This window comes from Pleurodeles waltl, chromosome 8 (genome assembly GCF_031143425.1).
Source record: "Pleurodeles waltl isolate 20211129_DDA chromosome 8, aPleWal1.hap1.20221129, whole genome shotgun sequence".
In the NCBI taxonomy this organism is placed as follows: domain Eukaryota; kingdom Metazoa; phylum Chordata; class Amphibia; order Caudata; family Salamandridae; genus Pleurodeles; species Pleurodeles waltl.
In genome coordinates, this window is record NC_090447.1 from 1,447,980,828 (window position 1) to 1,448,006,927 (window position 26,100).

A 26,100-nucleotide genomic window follows, 5' to 3' on the forward strand; every position below is an offset into this window, starting at 1 on the left:
TATAAATAATCCATGTGACAAATATTAAGGCCCATATGTGTACTTTTTAATGCAAAACTGCGCGAATGCAGTTTTGCCGCAAAATGAACGCTGGATTGCGCCCTTCCATATTTAAGGAATAGCAAAAGCCTGTGCTAATGTCAGAAAAAAAGACGTTAGCCAGGTGGGGGTGGCGGTTGAGGAGATGGAGGTTGAGCATCAAACAATGATGCTAGGCTGATTGAGGCAAAAAAAATGCCTCTAAACAGCCTAGCGTCATTTTCTGGTGCGCAACCATCCAAAACAGGACTCCTGTCTTATAAAAGACAGGAGTCATACCCACCCCCCCAATGGTCAGCAAAGGGGGCCAGTGTCCCCTGGGCATGGCCATTGCACCCAGTGCCATGGAGGGGGCTCCATGTCAGGGCCCCCAATGGCACTTAGAATATATTCTTTAAAAAACTACCTATACTTACCCTACTTACCTGGGATGGGGTCCCCCATCCTCTGGTGTCCCTTTGGTGTACGTGGGAGTGTTCCTGGGGCTTGGGGTGGTGACCTGTGGGCCCATTCCATGGTCTTTAGTCATGGAAATGGTTCCACAGGTCCCCTACCCCCTGGTCTAAACCAGGCATTAAATAATGGCGCTAAGCAAGCTTAACGCCATTGTTTGGGTCCGCCTCCCATCTGTGCGTCATTTTAGCATGGGTGGATAAATATGGTGTTATGGGGATGGAGTAATTTTTGGGATGGGAACGCCTACCTTGCATCTCATTGATGCAAGGTGGGTTCACGCATCCAAAAAATTAAGTTAACTTCAATCTTTTGACACTAGACGGGTCAAAATATAAATATGGAGTTAAGTTTGCACCAAAAAAATGACGTAAATTCGGGGCAGAGTATAAATATGCCTCTAAGCCTTCAATCATTGTATAGCTCTACTAATCTTGAATGCTATGAACCTTCTCAAGCTAAAATTTGGTAAGCAGAACTGCTATTCCTCTCCAATAAAGGGGGTGATAACCTTCTTAGACTTTTTACTGTAGCGTACCCTACAGTACACCAAATCATCTAAATGCCTGTTCCCCTGAACTTAGTTATGAACCAGATGCCCATATATGGTATTTTTGTAAGCCTGTTCATGGGAAATGTTTGCATGCCTTTTTATGGGAAATTCAGAGTTATTATAAGTTAGAGATAAGTGGAGACCTTCATCCCTGGTGTTCTGAAGCAGCCCAGTGCAGTGGACCCTCAAACTAGAGACCAAGGGCCAGATGTAGGTAGGTTTCATATTGCGACTTGCAATTTCCGAGTCATAGGAACACACAAATTGCAACTCGCAATATGAAATGGAGAAAGGTGTCTCAGACACCTTCTGTGACTCGCTAAGGGGTCGCAAAGACCCACCTCATGAGTATTCATGAGGTGGGTCGCTGTTTGCGACCCCATAGCGAGTCTAGGCACTCATGGGGATGGTGGCCTGCTGGAGACAGCAGACCGCCATGTCTCTGACTGCTTTTAAATAAAGCAGTTTTTTTTTCTTTTTGCAGCCCGTTTTCCTTAAAGGAAAACGAGCTACTAAAAGAAAAAATACCGAAACCATATAGTTTCGGTTTCTTCAGCTCTGAAAAATACTTTTTTGTGGCATTCACAAAGGGGAAGGGGTCCCGTCGGGACCCCTTCCCTTTTGCGAATGAGTTACCATCCACTTCAAGTGGATGGTAACTGCGAATTGGTTTGCGACCGCTTTCGCGGTCACAAAGCAACTCTACATCGCGATGCGGTCGCAAATAGGAAGGGAACACCCCTTCCTATTTGCGAGTCGGAACCACATTTTGCGAGTCGGTACTGACTCGCAAAATGTGACTCTGCATTGCGTAAGGCCTTTTGCGCCTCGCAAACTGCGTTTTTCACCATTTGCGAGGCGCAAAAGGCTTCCTACATCTGGCCCCAAGTATTCTTTTTAGCATTTGACTCCCAACATAGCGTGGCAGAGCAGTCCATGTTTCAGTAAGGGGCTGTTGGCTACAAAATAAGGGACATAATGTGTTGCATCACCCTTGTGCCTCACAGGGGGTCGTGCTAGTGTGACGCAACACTAAAGTAAGATATAACAAGCCACGCAAGGCCATCTTGAATGGCCCTCAGTGGCTTGATAAAAATCTAGAGTAACGCAACATTGCAGTTCACTGTGTTGTGTTACTCTGCCCCTGGGAGATGTTTACTGGTAGACCAGGGAATGGGCTAAAATTCTATGCCTCCCCAGGAGAAATATCTTTATTTCTTCTTGTTTGTTTCCTTCCTTCTGCAGCACACATAGAAAGAGGAAAATGCCTCTGAGGATTGTCCACAGTGGAAAGGTGCCTGCATTTATGCTAGGCAGCTAAAAGGGCACCAGCACAAGGAAATGACAGGAATGCGCTGTATTATGTTAAATATGGCACATTCCTGCCCTTTCCCTTTCATGCAGTGTAGCAAAGTGGCTTGCTGCGTTGTTCTGCATGAACTATTGATAAATGTGCCACTCAACTTAGCAGTGCACACAATAACTTTCAATAGGTTAATGTCCATCCATTACTTTTACTTCGAAAAAGTTTTTTAATGTACATGTAATGAAGTACATGATCACAAATATATGCACAATTTTCTCATGCTTAAACAATTTAATCCCTCAGGAAAATAATTGTGTTGGAAAAGGGGTTATTGGTAAGGGCAGGTGGGTACCTACACTTAGCAATAGGCCACTAACCTCCACTAAGGTCCAGTTAGATCTCAGTAAATTAAACCCAGCTCAACCCTTGGTAGCTTGGCAACGTGCGTCAAGGCTTAACTTAGGAGAAAGAGTGAAAGCATTCAAATATCACAAAACAGTAATTAAATAAAACACAGGAAACAGTTTAAAAATCCAAAACCAATTTATAACAATAGATTATATTTTTATCTTTAAAATGACACAAAAACGAATAAAATCAGATAAGGGGAACGGGGATATGAATTTTTAAAGAATTATTGTTTTTTTAGTGCTTAGAAACAAAAAGCGCCAATCGGGTCATCTGGTTGCACCTCGACCGGGGCAAAGTCAAAGTTTAAGGCCGACCGCGATGGAGCCCTGCTCGGCTACAGCCCACGGGAGGCCTCGGTTAAAAGTTTACCTTCACACTTAGGCCCTCATTCTGACCTTGGCGGGCGGCGGAGGCCGCCCGCCAAAGTCCCGCCGTCAGGTTACTGTTCCGCGGTCGAAAGACCGCGGCGGTAATTCTGACTTTCCCGCTGGGCTGGCGGGCGGTCGCCTTCAGACCGCCCGCCAGCCCAGCGGGAAAGAGGCTTCCACGATGAAGCCGGCTCGGAATCGAGCCGGCGGAGTGGAAGCTGTGCGACGGGTGCAGTTGCACCCGTCGCGTATTTCACTGTCTGCGCAGCAGACAGTGAAATACATGTAGGGGCCCTCTTACGGGGGCCCCTGCAATGCCCATGCCAGTGGCATGGGCACTGCAGGGGCCCCCAGGGGCCCCGCGACCCCCCCTACCGCCATCCGGATCCCGGCGGTCGGACCGCCGGGATCTGGATGGCGGTAGGGGGGGTCGGAATCCCCGCGGCGGTGCAGCAAGCTGCGCCGCCGTGGAGGATTCATTGGGGCGGCGGTACACTGGCGGGAGCCCGCCAGTGGTGCCGGTCCGACCGCGGCTTTACCGCCGCGGTCGGAATCCCCATTGGAGCACCGCCGGCCTGTCGGCGGTGCTCCCGCGGTCCTCCGCCCTGGCGGTCTTTGACCGCCAGGGTCAGAATGAGGGCCTTAGTCTCTTTTTCGAAGATTTTCTTCAGCGAGACGAACCTGCCAGTCCAATCCGACCTCCTGGAGCCCTTCTCCGGATACGCGATGCGGGAATCCTCAGTGGAGATTTTTACCTTCGCACTTAGTCATTTTTTCGAGGTGAAAATCCTTCGACCGGGGTAAACCTGGATCTTGATCCGACGTCCCTGGAGCCCTCCTCGGATGCACTGGCTGGGAGGTCCCGGTCAACTTTTTACCTTCGGACTTAGTCTCTTTTTCCGAGATTTTCTTTACCGGGACGAACCAGCAAACCAGGCCGGGTTGCGGTTGAGGCAAGCCAGCTAGAGTTGGCGCGTCCGGTCGGTCCCTCTATGAAGCTTTTTTACAAAAGTTCTCCAAACTTCTCCAAACTTCTGGGGCTTCTCCCAGATGTCCTTTTAAGGTTCTTTTGAGGTCCACAGCTCACCCCAAGGGTCCAGAAGTTCTGAGATGGTCCTTGGGGGCTGCGGACTACAACTCCCAGAATGCACCTGGTGCAAACTCCTTTTTGGCCACTGGGCAGTAGCCAGCTGGTTGATTTCTTCAGGAGTTGGTGCAGGGGACTCTGGATAGTAATTTTTCACCTGTAGCAAACAGGGAGTCCCTCCTTGAACCAGTTGAAGCCAGGCAAAGTCCTTCTTGTGGTGAAGCCCAAGTGTGCAGCTGGTGCAGTCCTTCTGAGTGCAGGTTCCAGGTGCAGGCCAGGGGTCCAGCAGGGCAGTCCTTCTTCTCCTTTGGTTCTTCCTTGTTGGAATCTGATGGGGATCTGAGGTGTAGGTGCAGGTCTGCCAGTTTTATCCTTGCTTCTGGGTGAAAAGCAAGGGGGTCCTGGTTCTCCAATCAGGTGCAAGGTCCTTCCCCCTGTGATGACCACTTCCTGGGAAGTGTGGCAAAAATCAATCCCAGGAGGCAATATTCTCCAAAAATACATCATGGCTGAATCTGATTTTTGGAGGTTACATCTGGCTGAGCCCACCCATCGGTGTGGCTACAAATCATAAACACACCCCTCTCCTGCCCTCTCCTAATCTAATCAAGGGGGCACCTAGTTGTCTGGGGTTGCAGGATGTGGGGGTGTTGCTGGTTGCTCCAAATGTCCTTCTCTGCCTTTGAAGACCAGTTTGGCAGCCCTCCCCCTTCCTGCCTCACCATCTGCTGAGGGGAGATTCCCTCCCACAGGCACATTCCTTTGTGTGAAGCCAGGCCACTTCACACCTCATCAAGGCAGCCTGGCCAGGCTGCTAGAGGCTGGCCAATCAGGGCACAGCAGCAAAAACAATGCAGGGCTGAAATTGGCAACTTTTCAGGTAAAGTTTAAAACTCTTTACCTGAACAAGTTATATTAAATCCAACAACTGGAAGTTGTTGGATTTATTACAACAATTATATTGATACCAAACTCTTGGTATGCATCATTTAAGGAGACTTTAAAAATTAAAATAAAGTCTCCCCATTCTAGCCTATGAAGGCCATTTACTACAAAGAGGGAAAAACGAATTTGGTTGTTTTTACCTCACCAGGGCTCATAAAACTATTTTTATAAAGTCCCTGCTTATATTTACATGGCACCCAGCCCTAGGGGCACATAGGGCACACCTTAGGGGTGACTTATATGTAAAAATAAGGTAGTCTAAGACTTTGGAACTACTTTTAATTCCAAAGTCCAATTTGCATATAAATTAATTTAAAAGCAGCCAGCAAGGCAGGCCTGTCTTTAAAATGACACTGGGCACCTCAGCAGTGCACCTATGGGTGCACTACCTATGCTGTGGTCCCTAAACCTACATGCCCTACCATATACTAGGGACTTATAGGTAGGGTAACTGAGCCAATTATAATTAGCCTAATATGCATATCCATTTTACACAGAGCACTGGCCCTGGGACTAGTAAGCAGTACACAGGGCACAGCCAAGAGTCAGTAACCACCAGTACCTGTCCAAAAAGTGTGGGGGTGACCAGGGCAAGGAGGAGGACTTTCCTACAAATTGCAAATAGAAATGGCTGTCACAGGGTTAAATGTTGATTCTACCAGCTGCTATCCAACTCCTCTGAAATCATCAGCCTGCCAACTGCTGTTTTATAACCCTGCTAAAATTACCAATCTACTACCTCCACATTGATTAGAATGATGCAGTCAAAATCACAGGTGGAATAGACATTGTGATAGAGGATGCTTCACTGGCAACCCATGAGTACCTGCAATCTTTAGGACCTTCTGGTGCATCCACAGAGCCATTCTTGGAAATGCATCCAAGTGCAAGTACTTCTCACGTACCAAAGAAACAAAACAAACCACCATACCTCTGAATGTTTTATAATCTCATTAAATACCAGTCCACATACCCACACCCTGCACCAATTGCAAAGGAGGCGCAATTTGCACTTTATTGCTACAGCTCCTGAGTACAATGTCTACTCAAAACACAAAGTAATAAATAACTTTCACTTCAAACAAACTGATGTCAGAAGCTCTTCTGAATTGCTACCACTAGCCATAGAGTTCCTATTCTCTATAATACTCTTTATGCACACACTCAGTCGCTCATGAAAACATTTACTCACGTACTTGCTGATTCACATTCACTTGCTCACTCTCTGTTTGACTTGGTCAGCGCCACAATCACTCACACTCACTCACTTTTTCTCTGCTTGCTGATATAGGCAGGAATATAAAATGTAGTCCTGAGTTGGTTCCATTAAGTGCTACCATAAATATATACTTTTTTCAGATAATGACCAAACCTGCAGCCACCATCACAGGAGTAAGAAAATAATAAAGAGGGATGACGAGAAGGTGGAGGAGGAGGTACCTGTCGTACCTGACGAAGGTGAAAAGAAACCAGAAGGTTGGTCAGCATTTTGCATTTAATATCCATATAAACAAAAAAAACATCACGTTTTCTTGAATCGATTCATCAAGGGGAGGTTCTATGGAGAATAACCACCATCATGAAAGTGCCATAGTGTGTACGTAGACCCTGGTATCAGAATATTGGAGCCTAAATAGCTACTGAAAAATAATGTGTCCCAAATATCATCTAAAACATATTGCGCAGTTCAAGTTAATAGTAGAAAATCTGCACCCAATTGAACAATATTTTCAGCAGTGATATTTAGGACAAGAAACTAGAGTCAGACAATAGTTTTGTCATCAATATATTTTGACATACAAGATGAAGGGGTTGAAAAAATTGTAGTTCATTTGTGAATGCTGGAACAGTTCCTGTTTAAGTCTCTTGTATTTTCATTCCGTGTTTGCACTCAGATTCTTTTATCTTTTTTAGTGTGAAGTTTTTAGACACATGCAGAAATGTTAGCATAATGCCTTTTTATAAACTACACTGATATGTTTTATTGTTTTCAGTTATGGATGTTGAAATGACATCATGGACGCTCAATGTATTGGCTGACATATTTTAATTATTTTTAGTTAAAGCAGCATATAATCAAGATGTGAATATAGATGGCACATTTATCACCATATGTTTTTAGTCTTGATGGTTTAGAGTTTGCAAGTGATTGGTTCTATAAACATAAGCTAAAATCAGTGATCAGACACAATAAAACACAGATATCTGACCATAGAGTACAGGGATTTCACACTAGGGCCATACACCCAGAGGTCACATCGGTTTGAAGCACCAACTAGCCTCAGTCAGAGGTGACACTGGGAGTAGTGCAGAGAAGTGGCCTTCAGGTTAGCACTGTTTTTCCTTCCTGGTAAAGCTATGATAGAATATAACTGAAAGGCGTTTTAACTTGCAAAAAACAGGCATGCAGTGTGATCCATTTTAAGAAACTCAAACAGGTTTGTTATTTATTGCTTCAGCTAAAATTTAGCTTTAAGTATAGAAATAGCTTTAGATTTAGGCTTTTCGGATATTAATACCTTGCCAACCATGTTAGAAATATTCTTGTTGTTGTCACTGACAATAGCATGCATTTTAGCATTCTGTCTGGTTAGCGTTTATACTTTATGGACTAGACTAGGTTTTTAAAATAAATGCTTTAAGGTACCGCTCCTGTTTCTTAGTGCTAATTTGAGTGTGTTATTCATTGACAAACGAGGATCCTGATCTAATTTGGTGGGTCAGATCGTTGCCAGAAACACTTCTTGCAAAGTATTGCTCAGCGGGTTGTGTGTGGGTTGCAGGTAACTGGATTGCAAGTTTATATTAGTACATTGACTGAGTCCAGGCTTCAAAGGGTTAGTAATGCTACTGCTGTATGTAGCTCTGGGGGAGTTGAGGGGGTCTGGCCAAGATGTAATTATTTAAGCCCATTTGTATTTTTTTTTAGGTATAGTTTGAAGAAATTAGACATGTATCTTTTCCCCTTAAGAAAACAAGAAGAACAGCAGGAAAAACAAAACAGACAACTGACAATAAAACAAGGAAAATGGCAGAACCAAGAGCACAGAACTTGAAATCATGAGCGAAATGATGAATAAGTGAACCACTTATAAACTTGAACCTATTATGAAAATATGGATGCTTGAGCATCTGCAATTAAACATAGTCTTTTCAATGTTTTGGTGACACACCTCTTGTGCAGTGCCTAATATGGTAATAAGACTGCATGTTTAGGGCAGCACCACCACCGAATGTGGGAGACTGAGTCAATGCCACACAGATTGGAAGCTGTTGGCCTAACTCTTCTTAGACAGGCCCCACTTCGGCAGATCATAAAACCACTAGAGCCTCATTTAGAAGGTTAAGGAGCACACATGACCCACAGCCTCAGCCATAGCCATAGCGGAGAGGGGCAGCATTCCATGCTGTGCCAGATGTCGGGGCATCCAGAGCCAAAGTGACTTGATCCATGAAGGCTGGCTCATAAAATGTGTCACAAAGCAACCACAACCTCATGGAACAACTCCAGCAATGAACTCTCATCGAAACCATCATTAGATTTATTTCTACAGAAAGTGCTTGCTAGTGGACAAGACACACTTCAATTTCATGTTTTAAAGAGCACCATAAGCAATGGTAAACGGGCTGCACACAGCAGAATACTGCCCGAAATGACATTGACCAGTCCTTCTTCCAACAGTGCAACTCCAAAGTACTGCATCCCGAATTAACAACACAATTGGGTTGGTGGGACTGCAAACACTCCTCGTAGCTGAGATGGGGCAGCCGTTGCGAATCAAAAATAGTAACAGCAAGATACTGCCAATTAACCTCAAGACAATTAGGAAACCTCCAAAAGCACTCATATAAGTGACTGAATGGCTGAATGTTTTACTCCAAAGACATTCTGCTGAATGTTTTACTCCAAAGACATTCTGGATTGTACTTATAAATTCTGAACCAACAACCTTAAAAAGTGTACAATCCCTGTGGTGTTAGATACATAAAATATGTGACTCACCAATCAACCAAAATGTCTTGGAAATCTCGTATATAAAGGGGAATGTATCTCATCTGATGATATTGCCACTTGCAGGACATATGACTCATGGGCAGATGTGAGTGCCACATGTTTTTGAAACAATAGTGCCTTTAGTCTGCATAATAGACCAATGTTGACTTTGCCCATGTTGTAAAAATTATATTGTTTTGAATAAAGTCAATAGCACAGGACAAAGTGTTGTTTAATTTGTATATATGAGTGGATAGTGTGTTCATACCATTGTCGACAATAGCTAAAGCTTTCTTTAAACTATTCCTAATCTATTTGCCTTAAATGAGCAGCTTCCATTTGCAAAAGCTTCCAAATTTCATTATATATTGCACAAAGAAATCTTTTGGAGTGTGGTTTTCTAGGACCTAACAAGAAATATTGTAAGTCTTTATCTTCAGAAAGGAGAGAGAGGTGTTCTTTTACAGCTGTTAATGTGGAAGTTTACAACTATTGCTGACATAATGTACCCACGTTGTATGTGGTGGCGATACCTGAATGCTGTGTGATGACATAACGAGGGTCTGGTCTGCTCACTCCACATGGAGTTGATAAAAAGCATATGACAAATCATTTGTGTCCACTGGCCACAATAACCACCCATTGGGACCTTTAAGAAATTAATTAAAGGTACCTTTCTGAACCATACCATTGAACTGCTCTTCTGTAAAGTTCACAATTTTCTGCCAATTTTCAAATTTAGCTGTGGAGGGAATAATAGTCACATTCATTTCTTTTACTTTTGTTAACTCAAGGCAAGTTGTTTGCTGAACAGTGTAATTCAGAAAAGTAATTTGTAACTGAATTAAACATGCTCTAAACAAAGCTTATGTGCTTTGTATCTGCCAGTCTTTCATTCCCCATACCATTTACTTTTTCCAATAGTCATAGCCTTGTATGGCCAACTGGGAAGCAAATGCATTAGAATAAATTTATTTAGTGTCGGTTAGCACTATTTTCCTTGATGTTGATGTTGGTAACTTGAAATAATATGACTCTGCATTTGTAACATCATGCCCAAAAAAAGGGTGACTTTCTCTAGATATGTTTTAGAACTCCCCACTGGTGGAGTCCTACAATGTTCCCATTGTGTGTAATTAAAAACTATTCTTGGAGTACTAGCTAAATGTAAATTATGATGTCCACAATAATGGTAACAGAACATTTCCCCATAATTTGCAGTATTTAAATACATATCTTCACTTTCAAACACAGTATAAAATATAAGCTCAGAAAGCATCCCAGTTATTAGAAACAACCCCAGGTATAATAATGTCATTCATTGGAATTTTAGAAACATATAGGATTTGTATCATTGGTCCAAATTTGCCCAAATATATGAAAATTTACTTTATCCCAAACAACCCCATCAGACAAGTCTGTTTGCACTTTGTGAGACGACAAATAAGGCTTTAAAACCCCATCCACCAGTTTAACAGCAGAGCATTCAAGAAGATAATGGGCATTCATAAGCAGAAAGCAGACAATAACAAATCCAAACCATAGAAAGAAAGCAAGCAATGCAAATATAATCCACAGATAACACAATGGATGAATCAAATATTTGCATTTAAGTCATTTAAAAGGCTTACGTATTCCATGTGCTGTTGCAATAAGTTGTGCTGAAGAACTTGAAGAAAAATCATCAACGTCAGCAAAATAACCAGAAGCAGTTTGTGCAAAAACTGGAGCCAGTGCTGGAGAAAGGGAAATGGTAGAAGTATCCAAGGGGGATTCGTCCTAGACAATCCCATCTGCTTGTGTTAGGTTTGTAAATTGCAGATTAACATTTTGGACATTTCCTGTGCTTATATAGTAACTGGAATCAACAAAAGTTCATCCCCAGCCCTCCCAAATCTCAGGGAAATCATGTTAGTGTTATTTAATGCTTGATCAGATATCTCCTGTATAGTAGTGAGAGGGGCAAGGGAACTACCCAGGAATCCTTGTGGCCTATGTTGCAGGATCAGCAACATGATGCAACTTCATGTGATCAATAGAGACAAAGCAGTTGTCTTTAGAACCAGGTGTTGGAATGACAGTTCTTGTACTTGTATTCCAAGAACAAGCACCAATGCCCTGTAGGATGGGCCAAATTCCTTCTTCAGAGGAATCTTTTCACAAACCAAATCCCAACTTTTTGAACCCAGCCTATGAATGTTGTTGAATCCCTCATTCCCAAGGTGGCGGCATATGCTGGGAAATGTTCATCTCAGAACTGTTGTAATTCCTGCAAGACGGTGACATGTTCATTTATGTCAAAAGGTGTTTGTTGCCACTGCACCAGGACCATCAAGATCTGGGATGTACATAGGGATGCCGATCGGGACTTCATAAAGGGTACAGCCTCCCAAAGATCTTCTAGGCAGATTATTTAATGATCTCTGGACTCATACAAGTGATGGATCCAACTACAAGATGAGCCTAGTAGTTTAGCTCTTAAGGATGGCTTTAAGTCCCAGTATTTTCTTTCCGCTACCGAATTTCCCTTGGGATGGTGTGACTAGAATAATGCACTGTAACACCCATTGTTCCCATGGCATCCCTGTATGCCCTAGAGGCAAAATCAGGGACCTGGTCCGAGTGGAATGCTGCGACTGCATATGGCCCAATAAAGACTTTCAAATTTTTAATAACAGTTCGAGCTTCAGCCAATCATTGTGGCCACACCCCTAAGAATCTGGAGCAAGAGTCTACTGCAACTAGAATGTATTTGTATGCACCATCTGAATTTAGAGGACCGCAATGGGCCAAGAACACACACTGAATAGGATTGCTTGATATCAGGAGGGGTGTCGTGGTGGGCGTTTAATGGTGGAATCTTTAATTTGTTGACAGATGTCACAGATAAGGAAATACTGCTTGGCCTGTTTATATAGTCCATGCCACCAATAGTGTTTTTGTAGAAGACAGATGGTAGCCGCCACCCCAGCATGGGCAGAAGCAATACCCTCATGAGCTGTTTGGATTTCTTAAAACCTACGATATTGGTTGGGGATCACACGATCACCCACCCCTGGTATTGTCACAAAGGCAATGTTTTGGGCACTTAAATTGTAGGAATATTTGGTGGAGTATGCTTTGATAAAGGCTTGCCATCAGTAGAAGCATCATAGCAGCTGAAATGTCATCATCCACCCTCTTTTGAGAACGAGTTATCAGAGCAAGAGATGCCTTAGCAACTGGAGATGTGGTTGCTTCATCAGCCAATGAGTTTCCTACAACATGTATTCAACATGCTGGTGGCCCAATGTATGTATTACATGAGCCTGTGGCAGTTTGCCTTTAAGACCTGCCACTTTCCCCCACAAACGTTTAGGTCTTAAGGTATTTCCTGTCGAATCTCCGAACCCATTAAGGCACCAGTAGTATACGTGTTCATCAAAGAACTGGACACAATAATATGAATCACACACAATAAGTGTAGGGAGTTCAGGACCAGTATGTTCCAGTACCAAAAGTAATGCTTTAAGCTCAGCAAGTTGTACAATTCCCCAGGCACTGCATGTAGGTTTGTAGCGGAACTTGGCCTTCTGGACCTCATTGCATGCTCTTCTCAACTCTGCCTCTGTCTCAGTGATGAACTCAGGGCAATCAGTACGCCCACGTTCCCTAGACTTGTCTGTGCTACTTGCAAATGTGTCATCAATTGCCTGCACCCAGCCAACTCCATCATCTGCGTAACCACAACATGGTCCTGTGATTTGTCTGGGAAGGTGGGCCAGACCGCTGAGAAAAATGAGCCAGGATGGCGTAGTACAAAAACTGCTGTGATCCTAGTTGATACAATTCTGTAAAGGTCTCCCACGCTCTACCACAACCCCTCCATTTTCTGCACCTCCTATCCAGACCCAGAGAAGCAACCAGTTGCAGCACCCAAAGATGCTGATCATCCGCAAGCGAGGCCCTTCAGACCCTGCTCACCAGTATTTGTCATACCCCTGCTGTCAAGCATAAAAGATACAGGAGTGCTTTGGGACTCCCTTCCCCATCATGAGTAGCTCCGGTAGGGTGTAGGGGTCATGCAAGCCCATCAGAAGAGCCCTCTCCCAGTTAGGGTCATCATCAATCCAGCATAGTGCATGCTAGAGCTGGGTAGCTGCTTAGTGTAGAAAGAGGTCTATGAGTCCCAGCCCCCCTCATCCCTAGCCACAGTAGCTCCTCCTTCTTCCCCATACAATCCCAGAGCACACAACAGCTTATCATGCCAAAATAAATGTGCTGTAAGGTATCAGTCACATCACATTTTGTAGTACATCGCAGCAGGAACACCATTTTGGACAAAGAGGTGAGTCCCATGCTCGAGAGAGGCAGGGTGTCCCAAAACTCCACAACCATTCCAGACCATCTAGCTATCATCACACATTTAAGTATTAGTGGGCTGTAGAGCAGCTCCCCACTAATATTCCCAGGTAACAGAATTTGTCCAGCTCCCACTGTAGCCCCTGCCCCAAGAGAGAGCCTCAGCCGTGGGTCTCAGTTTTGCCAACAGAAACTGCCTAGATTTTGTTGTGTTCATTGTCAGTCAGGACATTCTAACAAAGTCTCCTATTAGACCTGGCATCCTTGGCGTGGTCTCCCCTATCTTTTTTAACTCTGCTTTCCATGTTTTGACTGTGTACTGGACTTCATTTTTGCTGGTTTTGTTACTTTGGGCACTTTACCACTGCTGACCAGTGCTAAAGTGCAAGTGCTCCCTGTGTAAAATGTATGTGTAATTGGCTTTTCCATGATTGGCATATTTGATTTACTAGTAAGTCTCTAGTAACGTGCACTAGAGGTGCCCAGGGCCTGTAAATCAAATGCTACTAGTGGGCCTGAAGCACTGGTTGTGCCACCCATAGGAGTAGCCCAGTAAACATGTCTCAGACCTGCACTTCAGTGTCTGTGTGTGCATACTGGCACTGCCAATTCGACCTGGCAAGTACCTTCCCTTTTTATACACGTAAGACACCCCTAAGGTAGGCCCTGGGTAGCCCAGTAGACAGGATGCAGTATATGTTAAAGGTGGGATATGTACTGATGTTTTCTATATGCCCTAACAGTGAAATCCTGTCAAATTCGTTTTTCACTGTTGCAAGGCCTATCTCTCTCATAGGTTAACATAGGGGCTGCCTTTAAATAACTTTTAAGTGCAATTTCCCTTTGAGAGCAGATAAAGATATGGAGTTTCGGGTCCGTGAACACGCAATTTAAATAGACACATTTTGGTAACGTTGTTTTTTAAATTGTTTGTTTGAAAATGCCACTTTCAGAAAGTGGGCATTTTCTTGCGAAAGCCATTTTGTGTCTCTGCCTGTTTGTGTTTTCCCTGTCTGGGTCAGGCTGACAGTTGGGCTGTTTGTGAATCCCCTCTAGACAGTGACACAAAGGGAGCTGAGGTACAGCCTGCATATCCTGTTGAGCCACCTGGGCTAGAGTGGAGGGAGGAGTGGTTATTTACACCTGAAAGGGATGTGCTTGCCCTCACACAATGCAGTCTACAACCCCCTGGTGTGTGTTTGGGACCAGGTCTGGGCAAAGCAGTATCTTGTTAACAACAGAGACTTTCCTTTGTAGTTTGCCAACTTTAAAGGCAGAAAGGGGTCCCAAAACCCCAGATTTTAGATTACTTCTGGGACCAACAGGAACCTCTGCCAAGGAGAAGAGCTGAAGAGCTGAAGAGAAGTGCTGCCCCTGCCTGTGACTGTGTTTTGCTGGGCTATCCTGCAGTTGCTGCTTCTGCCTGAGGAAGTGGACAAAGACTGGACTTTGTGGTATGTTCCTACATAAGAAGTTTCTCCAAGGGCTTGGACTGAGCTTGCCCCCTGTTTTGAAGTCTCAGCGCCATCAAAGACTTCCTCTGCCAGCACCTGGTTTCTCTGCTGAGACTGCTGCCCTGCCAAGTCGTGCCCTATCCATTCCCTGGGCCTTTGAAAGGTGAAGCTAGTGGAACAAGGACTGAAATCCAAGCACAGGAAGCCGTGCCAGGAAATGCACCACCTGCAAAGCGACAGTAGAAATGACGTACCACACACTTCGCTGCTGAAATCGACGCACCACCGGTATCGCGGCTGGGAAATAGGCATCTCACCTGCATCCCGGCTGGAGAAACGACACAACACCCGCTTGCGGCTGCTAAAATTGACTCAACCCCCACGCAGCGCAGTTTTCCGTCACCGTGCGGACGGATTTCACCTGCATTTTCGTTTGGTGTCAAATTCATTGTGACACTGATCCGAGGTGCCCAGTCTGGAAATCAACGCATCATTCTCTTGTGGGAGAGAAGAACAACGCAGCGCCTACCCGACTGGAGAAGAAACGATGCACGGCCTCACTTGCGAGTAAGGAATCAACGCAACCCTGACTTTTCCAATGCATGCTCGCCTGTGTGGCTTTATTTGTGACGCAAACCAGGTACTTTGTGTAACAACAACATTTCCATTGTTTTCTATTAAGTAAGAATCTGTTCTTTTGAAAATTCATATCTTGACTTGTGTATGTAAAATTTTTGTTGTTTTGGTCTTGTTCGATTTCGATAAATATTACATATTTTTCTAAACTGGTGTTGTCCATTTTGTAGTGTTTTCACTATATTACCGTGTGTTGTTACATATACCTTACACATTGCCTTTGAGATAAGTCTGACTGCTTGTGTCGAGCTACCAAGTGGGTGAGCAGGGGTTGTCTTAGAAGTGTAACTCCCTTACTCTGACTAGAGTGAGGGTTCCTGCTTGGACAGAGTGCAAACTGACTGCCAAACAGAGACCCCATTTCTAACATCAGGGTTGAATGAATTGACTTGCACTAGGGGCAGACATGGGTGCTCAGTAAGAATATATGCACCTCTCAGCTGGCAGCCCCCCATTGCAGTAGAGTTGGTATGCCCTTTGCATTGACTTTCCATAGGGGTTTAGAACTAGCTGAAATATGTAAATTCTCTTTGTTTCTCCAGTTCTTAATGTCCGTCGGGTCAAGGAGGGGAAAGCCAGATGGTTTGGAAATGCCCCAAGTGCTGAACTTTGACCTTTTTGTCCTTTTCTTGTCTTTTTTACCAACTTAAGCATAGGCTGAGGAAAGGTCTCCACTGGACCTGCAAATTCCTTATTGCATAGTTGGACTTTGCCAAAAATAATGCGGCTGAGTAGTAAGTTGGACACAACTTACTGGCAGGGGGACTGGTGGTGCATTTGATGGAAGTAGATCAACTCCCTCAATAAGTGTTTCAATAGCTCTAATGGAGCAATTGGAAGCAATGCTCTGAAGGTTTGGTTTCTTTTTGCAATCACCTGTTGGCAGTGAATCACTGGCTATGCGCTTCCCCAATATTTGTTGGCCTGCAGTGGATTGAAAAAGTAGAAGACCACATAAATAATATCGAACTTCAATAACCTTAAAATTAGCTGAGCGAAGGCATAAATCTCTAGGGGTCAAAGAACAGAACCAACAGGTTGGCCCAGCCCAGCATCTTCTGGGCTCTGACCTGCACAGACAGACCCCCACTCTTCACTCTGACATGCACCCAGGTGTCCCATGTGCATGCTTAAATGTGGATAAATGCGCTGTTAATAGGCATGCATTGTGTACCCTCCTCAGTGACAGCAGGGGAGAGCTGGGGGGGGGGTGCAGTCCTTCCCCAGCTGATGCTTAACATTCTAAGTGTGTGCCCTATGCTGCAGGAGACTAGAAGTGCTTAAATGCACTGTGAAATGGCGTGTAGCATGTCTTCTCCTCAATGACAGCAAGGGAATGCTGGGAGATGTAGTCCTACCCCAGCTGGTGCTCAAAGTTTGTGCCCCATGCTGGGGGAGTCCAGAAGCACTTAAATGTGCTGTGAAATAATGTGCAGTGTGCCCTCCCCTCAGTGATAGCAAGGGAATGCTGGGAAATGAAGTTCCATCCCAGGTAGCGCTCAACTATGTTACATTATATGCACAGAACTGGGAGAAAATGTAACTCAATGTCACATATTATATAATGAAATGTCACACAAGACAGAACTTGCCCCTGCTCCATAGCTCGCTTCGAAGGCATGGTCAACATTGGACTCACCCAGCTCATCTCAGGACCAACACACACACAGAATACACACTGGGTCTCATCTTCCCACTAACAACAGCACTAATACAACTCTACATTATCACTACATGGACCAACCACTACCTCATCCACTTCCAAGACAACAGATGCTACGAGAAACAACAAAGGGACACCAGAAAAAGAGTGCTAGTCAATTGTATCGAAGGAAGCTGCAACAGCTGCAAGGAGATCTTCTCGCTTGTCAAAGACTTCACTTCTCCCTCAGCCTCCGTTAACAACATTACCACCCCCTAACAACTCTGCAACAACTTATCTACCTTTTTAAACAGCAAAATTGCAAGCACGTACAGCAACTTTGAACACTAACTCAACCCCCAACAAACTCATTGCCAATTACCCACTAGCAACCAATCTAAATGGACAACCCTGCCCAGAGATGACACAGTATCAATCATGCGGTCCATCCACTCCAGGGGCCCAATGGATCCATGCCCCAACCACATCTACAACATGGGAACAGCGCCAATCAGCAACACCCTGGAAATGTCCTCCACACCTCCATCATGTCGACCACTTTCTCGGATGACAGGAGACTTGCAGAAATCGATGCCCTCCTCAAGAAGCCATCAGCCGGCTGAAAGCAACCAAGCAACATTTGACCCATCCCCCTGCTCTCCTAGCCAGCCAAAGTGATTGAGAAGGGCATCAACAAGCAACGTACAAATTACTTTGAGCTTCACCACCTACTAGACAACACCACATCAGTGATTCAGAAAGAACCACATCACCGAAACAGCACTCATCACAGCCACCAACAACATCCAGACTATCCTGGACTGAGAATAAACAACGTCCTTTGGAGTTACGACCAATGCCAACACACATCGACCACGCAAGAAATCTGAGGATCATCGTAGAACAAGTTCAGCATTACAGCACAAGTTAACACAATGAGCACCTTCTGCTTCCACACCCAAAACATACTTCAAAAAATCTTCAAATGGCTACAACTAAACACCAGACAGACTGTCACGCAAGCACTCATTACTAGCAGGCTGGACGATGGCTATAATGGAATCTTCAAACAAGTTCTACACAGACTCCAGACCATCCTGAATGCCTTAGCAAGACTCATACTCAATCTCCCACGCTGCACCCACATCACAAACACAGCCAATTCACACTCATTAAGCACACATACAAAGCCTCACACAATGCAGGACCAGCATACCTAAACAGCAGCATGCACTTCCACCAGCCTGACAGACACCTATGCTCTGCCTCACTCTCACTCACACACACCCTGCACATCAGCAAAAGTAAAGAAGGAGGTTGCTCTTTCTCATACATCACACCCAAAATATTGAACAACCTCCTTCAACATGTTAGATCCTCCTCCTTACTTCTTGAGTTTTGCAACAAGGTGAATGCTTGGCTCTTTGAATAACACAGTGTGAACCGCACATGTACACACCTGTTCAAGAGACATAGACAACCTGAAAACTTGGCAACTATGAATGTACTGGTAAGTCATTGAACCTTGTCACCTTAATGAGCAATAAACTTCATGAATCCCTTAGAAAACTATTCTGCAGTTTCTTTCGGAAGTTTAAGTATATCTATGAAATATTTTGGAATGCCTCTGTGGAGGCCACAGACCAGTCTGTTGAGGAAACTTGACCCTAACCTTAAACGCCTATACTTACTCTCCTCTCTCAGCCATTCCAATTGAGTTGCTAGGAAAGGCCAATTGATGTGAGAGCAGTACAAACAGAGTGCTATGTCAGAAAATGGTATAGATGAAGCATTGGTCTGGTTAGGAGCTTACCTCAGTTTTGTGCAGGATATTCAGCCAGGTTATCAGCCTCTGTTCCTGAAATTATGCGACTGTTCTCCCTAACACAGCTCACATGTTTGTAATGACACCCAGAAGGAGTGTCCTGTCTGCCATTAATGACATAATGATTGCCAGTATTTACCACTTGCTCATGGCAGTAAGTGACAATATATCATCTGTGGCAAGCAAAGCTTAACTGGAATAATGCACCCAATATATTCTATGGTTGACAACAACAAAAATGTTGACAATTCCTGTGTGTGGAATAGTTCACAAAAATTAAATCTTGTACATTTTCAATTACATTTATACCAGTAAACAGGGACAATTAGCACTGCATCCGCTTAACATTGGCACCAAAGTAGGGGCAAATTTGTAAAGTGAAGATCCTGGTATAGGAATATTAAATGCCATAAGCAAAACAGGAAATAACTGAGAAATTCAGCAGTCTCCCTTCTCTAATTAACTAGATTATCAGTTCTTTCAACTCTAAATGTGTATATATATTTATTTATTCATCTCCACACTACTGTATGTGCTCTAAACAATGTCCATTCATTAGTCCATATTTAGCTAGTTCATGGTTCAACAATATTTATTTGCACACCTTTGGCTAAGGTTACCGGTATGAGGAGGAATTGAAGTACATTATTGAAAGCACAAATAATACATAATTATATGGAATTTATTATTTATGTCCTTTTGCACACAGAGGTGGACAGAACAACAACTAGAACAAAGACAACAGCAAGAAAGAGGAGAACAACAAGAAGGAGGAGAACAACAAGAAGAAGGGGATAACTATGCTGCTTTCCCGTGGTGTATTTTCTGAAGGTGAGGATATTGCTATGTTATAAACCTTGAATTATTTTCATACGATATTTTAAGTACAAATATGTTACACAAAGAGGTACGTGTGTGTCTATATATATATATATATATACACATATGTATATATATATATATATATATATATATATATATATATATATGCATATGCGTATATATATATATATATATATATATATATATATATATATATGTACAAAAACAAAGCAGTCTGGCAACACGGGGTGTCCTATAGCTGGGCAAGTGTTTAAGGTACAACCACTTTCTCCAAAATATCTAAACTGCCAAGAGATGACGTTGCACTCCCAGGAGCTTTGATTCCCATATTCATTTATTGGACAACAGCATTGTGAAAAAGATCAACTTGCCTATTATCACCAACGCATTTGGACAACAGTTTTTCTCAAGGTGATTTAAGCCTTTCTCGTTACTTCAGATCTTTCATTTCTACTCTGTAACCAACAAGCAGCATTGGGGCATTGTAGTTATTAAAAGATCACTAATGCTGGATTATATGTTGTTTTCATCAATAAGCACAAATATTAACAGCTTAATTTCATAATAAGGCTCCCATTGATGTAAATATAACATGATGTGTGCCAATGTTTGAACAGGTCAATGTCCCTATGCTGTCATAGCGCTGAATGCAATTAATCGTTCCGAGTCAAAATACAATTACTAACACTTCAAATTTGGTTTAATAACCAGCAATGCTACCTTTACTTCCAAAGAAAGCTTCTCAGTCAATACCTTTGGTGTTAACATTGCTCCCTCCAAAGAAGTGAAAAATGAAGCCCCTGAACCCTAATGGGCTGCACCGGTATGAAGGTTCTATTTCCCATTTTCCTGATGCTCGTAGTGCACATCCTTCTAGCCTAGTTCAAAGCAATCCCTAAGGAGAACGGTTAAAAGCATGTCGGATTTGTAGTGGTACACCGGATTATCAACAAGACTGTTCAAGGATGTGTGAAAGATTTAAGGAGAGAGACTACAGTGCGAAGGTTATTACTGGGGCGAAACTAAAGCTGGATCAAATTTGCAGAGAGAATCTACTATTTAAGGTCCAGCCTAAAAAGGAAGAGAATGAAACTGTTAGATTTATAACAACTTTCAGTAATCAATTTTATAATGTAAGGAAGATTTTGAGTAGAAGTTGGCATATTCCACAGACAGACTCGGTGTTATGTAAATACATACAGATACACCTCAGATTACTTTTAAGAAGAGTAAATCTCTGAGAGAGGATCTATGTCACAATTTTGTTATGAGGGAACAAAGAAAGAAACTAAGAATGTGATGCCTTTAGGATTTTATTGTATACAATGCAAAGCATGCAAAAACAGTGTAAACTGTAACAGAATAATGGTGACAGGAACTATGACAGAATATGTTATCAAAGGACACTTTAATTGCAGTACATCATATTGTGTGTATTGTCTGATATGCCCTTGTCAGAAGATCTATGTAGATAGCACACATCATGGTGCCAAGAAGATGGTATTGGAACATAGAAGAGCCATAAAAATCATAATAGAAATTATCCAGTGGCAAGACACTTTTATGATAAACACTTTGGTAATGAAAACCTACTCAGATATGTAGTGATTGACAAGGTAAAAATAAATGGTCGTGGAGGCAATCGCGAATGAGAATTACAAATTTAGGAATCAAAGTATATAATAGAATTTGACTCACTTGATCCCATAGGGTTGTACTCCAGTGAGGAAATTAGTATCCATTTGTGATAAAATGATAAGGTTATAGAATAGAAGATGTGTAGGACTGTATGAGCCTCCGTGTTTTCAACTGCAATACTTATGGATTTTATATCATTAGTTTAGTAAAACGGTTTAGTGGGTGTATATTATCTTTCTTTCACTGTAATTTTATCTGATTTCTCAGGGAGAGTGGCGGTAGTGCAGGTAATTGTGAAGAAACAAATTGTTATTATAGAGAGGTTTCAAATAAGGGAATAAGAGATCTGACATGATTTAGAATTTTGATTGAAGAGTATACTAGGTTTTTGGACACTACATGTGTTATTAGGTAAGTCCACTTGGACGAGACTATATTTAGTGATATGATTAGTTGTATTAAGAGCAATGATATTTTCTTTATTAATTTTAAATATATTATAGAAAGCGAGCATTAAGATACAGGATAAACATATATCTATGTACTCATAATCATTGTATTATATGAAATTAGAGGATAAAGAGTGTTATTTGATTCAAGATGAATATGTATTAGGAATGATTGCACTATTCTGAGGTGGCCGCCAAAGTGAATGTGTTTACACTGTGATGTAGATGGTAGTCCATTTTTTATGTTTAGTGTTATTTATAGATGTGTGTGTATACCTACTCCATCCGTGACCAAGGCTACGGCCAAAACGCGCTGGAGGGGAGTCTTTTTCTCCACTAATAATTTTTTTTTATACTGGCAGCACTCTGGAGGAGTCCCGGCTTTTCCTTGAGGACAAGAGGAAATGTTTGATAATTATATGGGCGTTCTGGAGCCCAGCTGGGACCACTGCATTTTGCTTCTACATTCCGGCCTTCATTTTGGAATATATGTATATACATATATATATATATATATATATATATATATATATATATATGTATATACATATATATATATATATGTATATATATATATATATATATATATATATATATATATATATATATATACACACACACATGTTTGCTTTACTAATTGAGGTACCGGCATGCTCCAAATCATTGGTGGTGCTTACACAATGTGCCTGCCTGCGCATGTCACATCAAACAAAACCTCTTGTCGGTTACAATAGAGATCGGTACTCCAGCAGCAGCTGATAGAAAATGCATTTATTTTGCAGAGGCACTAACGTAGCATTTCGGCACAAGCCTTGTTCATGTTAGCAGCACCATAACGTTTCTACCATATTTAAATATACACCCATCAACGTGAAGTCACACACACCCATGTCCAACATAAAGGAAGGACTAATATGATGTGTATCGGATCCACCCCCTTGGAATGGAACATAATGCAACTAATTCACTGATAGTCAATCACAAAACCATATGGAGCATATTATGTAAAATCAATCCTTACATATTTTATCTTGTCATAATTGTAACCAGTTGAAAACGAGCAATTGAAAAAGAGCATACCATCACGCTTATATAGTATCAGTGTTAATATATATTCAGAAATCCCCAGGATGTATTCACTAACTCCACTCAAAGTGCTACTCATTATCCAATCAAAACAATATTATATTTCTGTAATCAACATTCATCCCCCCAATCAATTTGCTTCATAGAACATATGTAATGATCGACATACAATTGTCAATCTCATCAGATCCACCATCTTGGAATGGAACATACTGTAACTCATTCAATAATAGTGGATCATAAAACCATATGGGGCATAGTATGCAAAATCAATTCCTGCATAGGTCATCCTGTCATATTTGTAACCAATTGAACAAGAGCATACCATCCTGCTTATATAGAATCAATATTGATACATATTCAGAAATCCCCAGTGGGTAATTCATTAAATTATCCACTCAATACAAGATATGTTTCTGTAATCATCATACATTCCCCCCATCCAATTTGCTTATTTTACGAATCATCACAAAACTTTCCAAAAGAAAAGTTTCAGCCACCTCATCTCCTTGCCGAAAGATTTTCCCCATGCAATTTCTTATAGAAACTTTAGACATAGTTACAACCAAGATGACTGAAAATAAATTACACCAAATTTGCCAGAAAGCTAGACCTGTATTCAGAAAGCATGCTTTTTGTTATTTGGGGTAAATCTGTTCAGTAATTTTTGAGAAATTAAGGTTCAAAGTTTATAGATATTTAGAGACACTGGAGTAATGTAGGGCCAGCAGATCGAAAGATAAGATCTGATTGGCTTCCTCATATCAATAAAGGTGTTTGGCAGCCATTTTAGGACTTAGGGGCTCATTCATAGTGTCCTGAAGCACAAATCACATATAGGGGAGCAGAGTAGGAAAACCCTGAATCCCTGGCCTTGTGGGCAGAGGTTTAAGAGGGAACCCCCCCCCCCCAGGGCAAATTCTATATTTTTTAAGTTTAGCTGCAGTACCACGGTACCGCGGGAACAATTAGGAAAAAGGTGTGAAACTGTTTCTCAAAAATACCGCTCACAGGGTAGTCCAGGACGCAGGGGTAGTCGCCCTGAGACTAAACAAGTTCCACTTTACAAAACATGCTCATAATATAGGCAGCTGAAACCCAATCACTGTAAGTGTAATGCTTCAATAACATACAAAACCCTGTAGTGGAGTGAGACGGTTACCTTGGGCTGCACAAGTTTTGAAATGACCCAGCCTTAAAGTGTTTGATCCAATTAAGAAGTCCCCCAAAATTCTGTCCTCCTCCGCATTTTGAGATTCTGGCCCTCATTCTGACCTTGGCGGGCGGCGGAGGCCGCCCGCCAAAGTCCCGCCGTCAGGTTACCGTTCCGCGGTCGAAAGACCGCGGCGGTAATTCTGACTTTCCCGCTGGGCTGGCGGGCGGTCGCCTTCAGACCGCCAGCCAGCCCAGCGGGAAAGAGGCTTCCACGATGAAGCCGGCTCGGAATTGAGCCGGCGGAGTGGAAGCTGTGCGACGGGTGCAGTTGCACCCGTCGCGTATTTCACTGTCTGCGCAGCAGACAGTGAAATACATGTAGGGGCCCTCTTACGGGGGCCCCTGCAATGCCCATGCCAGTGGCATGGGCACTGCAGGGGCCCCCAGGGGCCCCGCGACCCCCCCCTACCGCCATCCGGATCTCGGCGGTCCGACCGCCGGGATCTGGATGGCGGTAGGGGGGGTCGGAATCCCCGCGGCGGTGCAGCAAGCTGCGCCGCCGCGGAGGATTCAATGGGGCCGCGGTACACTGGCGGGACCCCGCCAGTGGTGCCGGTCCGACCGCGGCTTTACCGCCGCGGTCGGAATCCCCATTGGAGCACCGCCGGCCTGTCGGCGGTGCTCCCGCGGTCCTCCGCCCTGGCGGTCAAAGACCGCCAGGGTCAGAATGACCACCTCTGTCACTGACCATGTGTATATGTCTGTACAGCGAATGTAGCAGAAAACTGAACCACATTCACACACGTCATACTTTCCATTTTACTACAATGAACAAGGATTCTCATTCCTGCTTCATTGTTGAAGTCTTTTAAAAATGAAGCATACTTGAAAATAATCTGGGATGCTAATGTAAATGCAAAAGTCTGACAATGTTAAATCCAGCTACAATTTTTTTTTATTTTTTCTTGAAGGGATACACTGGACATATACCTCCCACCAGCATTCTGAAGACTATTTGTAGTGAGATGCCGTCATTAATCAACCTCAGCTGATAAGCTGACTTAAATGCTCGAGCTCAGAACCAGATGACCACCTCAGCGAACTTGCTTCATCATAACTCCTGGTCATGTGAGCCACAACTAGCTAGCTGTCATTGCTTCAGAAAACAGGGAAAGCAGGCCACTCTGTTCCCACTCCTTCCTTCTTCCTCCCCACTCGTTCTGACATTCCTCCCTTCCATGCTCCCTTCCTTGATCACTTGCCACCTTTTTGATAAAGAGTCCTTAGGGTGGGGGCTGCTCGCATTCCAGAACGGGCAGGCATTTCTCTCTAAATCATCAGATTTCTGGAACAATCTGCCTTCGCAGGACTGTGCTCAAATGTGGTTTGACAAAAAAAAAAAAACTTGCCCCTGTGCCCCTCACATCCCTATCTCTTAACTTATTATTAACCCCATAGGCAAAACCTACTGAATTTACCAATGCTTGTTTGTTATTTGGTGTAAATCCGTTCAGTAGTTTTCGAGTAATGAAAGGAAAAATACATTTTCATATCCGTGTGGAGCCTAAGCACAGATCTCATGGTGAGATCTGATTGGCTGCCAACACTTCAGCCAGGAAGTGCTGGCAGCTATTGTGGGACCAATATACATGATAGCACCTTCTGAATGATCTACAGAGCTAATAACGAGAACTAAAGCTTAAATATAGGGTAAAATGCACTTTAAGGAATATATACACTATGTAACATGCTGTAGCAGCCGTTAAAGGACTCTGGGACATGGACCCTATTGAAATGCATGGTAGTGAAGTGCAGGTTTTGAGGGTCAAAAAAATTAGAACTTATAAAGTGTGATAACAGATTTAAGTTACAATA

The 26,100-nt window shown here is 43.1% G+C and overlaps 1 protein-coding gene across 1 annotated transcript in view; it reads left to right on the top strand.

Moving 5' to 3' along the window:
• Positions 1–26,100, top strand: part of LOC138248750 (trefoil factor 2-like) — a 100,873-nt gene that overhangs the window by 31,650 nt on the left and 43,123 nt on the right. Inside the window, exons 3-4 of the mRNA XM_069202610.1 lie at positions 6,522–6,638; positions 19,764–19,885. Coding sequence (XP_069058711.1) covers positions 6,522–6,638; positions 19,764–19,852 — 206 coding nt within the window. The 3' untranslated portion in view covers positions 19,853–19,885. The remainder of the gene's footprint in view (positions 1–6,521; positions 6,639–19,763; positions 19,886–26,100) is intronic.